The sequence below is a fragment of the Chelon labrosus genome, assembly GCF_963514085.1.
Source record: "Chelon labrosus genome assembly, chromosome: 17".
Lineage (NCBI taxonomy): Eukaryota > Metazoa > Chordata > Actinopteri > Mugiliformes > Mugilidae > Chelon > Chelon labrosus.
The window spans coordinates 5095302-5101301 of NC_140350.1; the positions used below are offsets into that span (position 1 = coordinate 5095302).

General features: G+C 42.2%; 1 protein-coding gene across 1 annotated transcript in view; it reads left to right on the top strand.

The window, feature by feature from the left end:
* LOC311502647 (roundabout homolog 1-like) overlaps positions 1-4731 on the top strand; it is an 80942-nt gene extending 76211 nt beyond the window's left edge. The window contains exons 24-29 of the mRNA XM_084564972.1: positions 734-886; positions 981-1459; positions 2039-2179; positions 2272-2493; positions 2626-2780; positions 2892-4731. Coding sequence (XP_084421098.1) covers positions 734-886; positions 981-1459; positions 2039-2179; positions 2272-2493; positions 2626-2780; positions 2892-2906 — 1165 coding nt within the window. The 3' untranslated portion in view covers positions 2907-4731. The remainder of the gene's footprint in view (positions 1-733; positions 887-980; positions 1460-2038; positions 2180-2271; positions 2494-2625; positions 2781-2891) is intronic.
* The last annotated feature ends 1269 nt before the right edge of the window (positions 4732-6000 follow it).

The following is a 6000-nucleotide window of genomic DNA, read 5'->3' on the forward strand; positions in this document are numbered from 1 at the left end:
GATCCCAAACTGATCAAGTATCTGTGGGATGATCCACAGAGGCCCCTCCCCTCAAAGGCCCCCACTAACAACATTCTGTTGCCAGACACCACAGGACACCCTTAGAAGGCCCATGTCCATTCTCTGATGAGTCACAACTGTTTTGGAGGCACAAGGGAGACCTACACAATATTAGGAAGGTCATAATGTTATGCATGATCGGTGTATGATATGCAAGATATGCGCCACGTTTATAACTTTGTAGTTCTTACTTGACTGATGAACAAGTGCATAACACACAATTAGCAACATTTATGAATGTGTCAGGTTAATCTATTGTTTTTGATGTCGCTCATTAGCCAACTGTGGCACCATCAGCTCGAAAAACAATAACATGATAAAGATATTAGATGCAAGCATAGCTAATTGGAGGAACACCTGCAAACCTTCTGTCAAAACAACGTCCTGTTGTCACAGCCAAAACCTTTAACCAAACTAATTATACAGTTTTTGTCATTGTCAGTTTACAACAAGCAGTAGAGTTTATATAATTGTTATGTGCAGTGAAGGAACAGAAACAAGAGAGACCTTCAAGAGAGCCTCTATCATTGGCTGCTGCAGTGATGGAATATTTTAACGGTGGACTGAGGGTTTCGCATTTACGTCTAATGAGCTGTGACTAATGTGTGACAACTGTTAGCCACCCCTGACTCCTTTAGCCATTACCTTGTGTCAGCTGTTCTTTTCTTTTTAGTTTTGATCCAGAGCAGAGGACAGAAAGCTGCCCCACTCCACCAGTTAGAGGAGCACCCTCATCCCCCACCGACGCGTCCTATAGTCACCCACCTGGCACATCATCGCAGGGAGACCTGAGCAATGGCCTGCACGATGGAGATGAACACTTCAGGTAACTGGATTTAACCAACCCAACTCTGAATTCAATCATTCAATTAAAACGATTGTCTTGATTTTTTTTACTGATTCTTAAATGCCTTTTTCAGCCAAGACGTCACCAGCCACCCTCACTCTCTTTCCCCAACGCACACCTACAGCTCCATACCCATCTGCATGGATATTGATGGACAGGAAGAGAATGAGGAGGGAGGAGAAGAGGAGGAGGAGGACGAGGAGGAGGAGGAGGAGGAGGAAACAGACGCAGAGCTCACTCGAAGTCACTATAGCCAACAACACAACCATCAGAAGCACAAACACCAGCTGCACCAGCCCTCTCCACACAAGCTGCTCCTCCGTGGGCTGGAGCAGACCCCAACCTCCAGTACCGGGGATCTGGACCGATCAGTCACGGGGTCCATGGTTAACAGCTGGGGCTCAGCATCTGAGGACAACATCTCATCAGGCAGGTCCAGTGTTGTCAGCACCTCAGAGGGATCGTTCTTTACAGATGGCGATTTCAACCAGGCGGTAGCCTCCTCGAGGGATATTGTAGGCCTGCGCATGTGCAGATACCCAGAGGAATCCGGTGAGAGAGCTTCTGTGGAAGCTTGATTTGTGTGTCAAGTTTCTTTTAACTCGCTTCCGTACTTTTTCATTCCCTTGCACAGAATTGGATCATAAAACTCAATTTTATTTGAAAGGGTTCTTTGTTTCTCCTCAGTAGAATTTAATATGTGTTCTTTCAACAAAGTGTTTTAAAGCCGTAGGTCTTTCCTTGGGTTATCATTGGTTTTTTACCTAATTATCCTACAGTTTGCCAGTAAAGCTGCTTGACAAAAAAAAAAAAATGGTTTTAATCCTTAAATATTTCTCACACATTTCTAAACACGATGTGGACAAATTTGAGCAACACGAGCAAACAACCAGGAAATGGTAATTGCATCTTGATCCAACTGCTGCTAAATCCTGATAATAGTTCAGAAGAGAAAGATCATAAAATATATTAAATTTTACTTCCAACTGTGGCAGAAATTGTGTTCATGTAAGACCACCCTGCTCACAGAAAGAAGCTGATGGAGAAAATATGATATTTTATCAGACTGTGTACATCTTTTACAGTGAATCAACCGCAATTTAAACTTTTAAATCTGCATGATGATTTCAGGCTGGCGGCACCAGCGACCCAGCAGCCCCATGTCAACAGATAGCAACATGAGTCCTGCAATAACACATAAAAGGCCCAGGAGGCATAAACAGAACCAGTCCGGTCAGCAGGGCTACCAAGCCAAAGATGTCTTCAATGACGGTATAAAGACTGAAGAACGAGATCAGACTTTGCTGCTGCCTGTCTCTTAATAACTCTAACATTTGGACCTCTTCGCTCCGCTCTGTCCCCAGACACTTGCATGCCTCTGACTTTCGCCAGCCAGACGTCCCACGGTGACTATAAAGTGAGGGGGGCCACGCTCCCTCGGATGGGCTCTGGGGATGTGCGTGGTCGACGAGGCAGCACTGGGACTCACAGGGTCAGAGAGGGTGCATTTGAGCAGAGAGAGAGCCAGGAGAAGCATAAGGCTCAACTAGCGGGGAAAGGAAGCAGCAAAAACCAACAGCACTCAGGTATCAGATGGATGGATGGATGGATGGATGGATGGATGGATGGATGGATGGATGGATGGCGCTCCTTGCATTTTAATAAGTGACTGAATGTCGAGCCTACTTCATTTTTCTTCACTGTGTCTCTGCCTTCAGAATTTGGGGACATTCTTCTGTACAGTCGTCCCTCTTTCCCATCAGGTAAAGCTCAGAGGGAGCCAGGTGATTCAAACCCGTCCAGCTTTTCGTCATGTGGAGACTCAAGGACCAAACAAGGAGGACAAGTAGCACCCACGGCAAAGGTGGAAGAGGTAAATCCAAACCAGGCATCACCACTTAAATGGATTTATGTATCTATATCTATATGTGACAAAATTTAACAGACAGTCTAATTACATCAAGACAATCTTTCACTTCCACAGTTCCTGAAAAGCTAAGAAGAATCGTGAGAGGAGTGGAAATATCCTACAGTTGCTTCAGACAAAGAACTATGACCTTTACAATAACAACAACAACAACAAAAAAAGACTAAAAATACTGCACAATACACAGTTTCATTTTCTACTTTCTCATTAGGTGTTGGGGGAAAAAAAGAAAAAAAAGTGCTCTCATGTTTAAGTCTGTGGACTTCAATTTATAGCACTGTTTATTGTTTGCTTTCTTGGGCGAGCAGCTTCCAGGACCCTGAGCCGCTGGTTGCCCCGGTAAAGTAAAATGAATGCACATTTGATGGCGGCTGTAAGTGTCTACAAAAATATTATCCACGGCGGCTGCTTGACGCGGCGCGCCCGATCTCTGTTCGTCAGTTGTCTTGTTCTTTTACTGTAATTGATATACAGTCATTACCGGCCATCTTGTAAATTGTTTACTGCCACAGAAGTGCTTCAAATTTTATATAACGGTGTTAATGTTTTCTAAGTGATGTACATCTTGTATTTGTATTATTTGTTCTACTTTGGTTATAAAAAGCACAATCACTTAATTTTATTCTAAGTCATTGTTAAATGAACTTTGGACTGGAGGAAATCAGTCTCCGGAGTCTTGTTAATCATTTCACTTCAGGCGGGAGGAAAAGATTGTTGATTGTGATTGTGCACTTCGGTTGCGTACATTTGCTTTCACTCACATGTGAACTATCCGTTGTGTGTATTGGGAGAATTGCATGCAGATTCACCTGTTGGAGGTTTTACTTAACATCTTGACTGCTCTGTCGTCCCGTCGGGATGATGAAACGTCAGGTCATGGACTGGTTCCATTTCATTGTTTCTCTCTGATGAGTTCATTTCGTCTGCTCCTGTGTTCCCTCAACCTTGGCCATTACTTCTAGGGTAGGGCTGGACAATATCCCGAATTCGTCAGATGACTCACCATCAATCTATTACCGTTGTAAATTGACAACCAATTACATCTAACCTGGATTTCAATCAAATTATCACAGTCTAGAACATTTCCAAAATATATAAACTGCTCACACTGATATTAAAAGAGAAATGTATTCTAATTTAAATTTATTGAGCACTGATCATTCTACAGTTAATTGTTCTCTGTGCTTCAGATATTGGTCATATTGTCCAGCCCTGTTCTGTAAGTTATATGTGGAAAAAAATATGTCACTTTAACTACTCTGTTTGAATAAATATTGCTGTTCCTTAAGCAACAACTACAAGTAATCTGTTAACTTGTTTCTGTTGGACAAAATGGACGATACTGTGGTTGCTTTTTCAGATGGAACAATTGTTTTCAACCACTCAAAGTTAGAAGAAGAATCTTTATAGCCCTTTTTTTTTTTTTTACACACGTAGAAATTTGGCCTCTGCTTTTTTTTACCCAACCATTTCTACATGCAAGAAGTAGTACGGACACTCAGAGCTGTGGGCAGTCCTGTGAAACACTATGGAATCAGTTTGGCAGCTTAGGTGCCTTGCTCAAAGGCGCATCCACGAAGCGTATCGAGTGGAAAGCGCAGCCCTGAGACTCTTCTTTAACCACTGGGCCACAGTTGCACATAGACATGGCAAAATGTATCCACTACTTACCGTGAAGAATGTAATTTCCCTCATGTCTTCAAAAGTGTTTTTTTTTTAAAGATGGAAGTTTAACAAAGCTAATCCTGGACTTCTCCAGTCTGACTGGCTTCCGCTCGACTGCTTAGGATTACTGCAACCAGAGAGACTGAGGATCTCCACAGACATATTTAACACTAAAAAGAAAAGAAAAAGTGAGCATGTTTTTGGTCTGCAAACACAGATAACGCAAAAACCTGGAAAATTCTCAGATTTCTATTAAAAAAACAGGAGTTTTAAGACCTTGAAATATTCAAATGGATTTGTGAACATAGGAGGTGCAACTTGTGTGGACATTACATCAAGAAAGAAAAAAAAAAGTGGTCTACAACGTGAAATGTGTATGTTTAACAGAAACCCTAATTTAAACTATATTCATGAAAATCTGATCGGATCGGTAATGTTTGCTCCGCTGGTTAATTAAAAAATGTCAGAGATACTTGTTCATTTGTGTTTTGGTAGTTCGGTCCCTGTATTCCAGCTGAATATCTGTCAGTTTGTCCCACAGGTACGGTAAACCCGTCCCATTCTGTGCTTCTGAGGTGAGGAGGATTAGAGTGGAAAACTGAGGGGGTCTGATGAGATATGCAGTTTAATTAACCTCACTTAGGAACCCTCAACAAGAGAGCAGCTGTAAGCTTTTGAAATGAAGCAAGTATTTCACAAAGGTCTTCAGCCCGCGTGTGTGCGCGCTCTTGTACAGCTAGCTTTCTGAGGACCAGGTTGAGTTTTGTGCTAATTGAGGACATTTTGGCTGGCTTCTTTACAAGACTGCTCGAGGGTTAAGACTCGGTTTTAGGATAAGGGTTACTATTAAGTTTATGGTTAGGATTTGGTTTAAGGGTTAGGGTCAGAGATAGTGAGGGTAAGGGGCTAGGGAATGCATTATATCAATGAATGTCTTCACAAAGATAGCTATACAAACCTGTGTGTGTGTATGTGTCAAGTTGACTATCCCTAGACTCAAAGTAGTGCATCATCCACAAATAATTACACTGATTTTACAATTATGTAGTACCCTTTGCGCTTTATTAACAAGGTCCACCCTGAAGCAGCTCCACACGGTGGTGAGGTGAGTACGTACTGTGACCTTTCAGATTGTTCTACCCTAGGTAAAACACCAACTCAGGGATTATTGCAAACCAAGAGTGCTGCAACCTGTGTTGTTTTTTAAACTCACTTTATTTTTCTATATACTTCACTTTGGATGTCGAACTCCAGACACTGCATGACGTGTAAATGTGGTGTGTTGTCCTGAGGGGTGCTGCACATTACCTGGTGCTTCACAAGTTGCCATTAAAAACCTATTTATAGCGTAGGATGTTCCTCTCTCTTCTCTAAAAGCTTCTATAAGTCCTGTAGTCAATCAGAGCATGCTTTAGTGTCTGCCTCTACACAGCACCGTGTTCTCATAACCCTACCACCAGGCACAACTTGTACTAAGACTACTAATTCCAATATAATGATG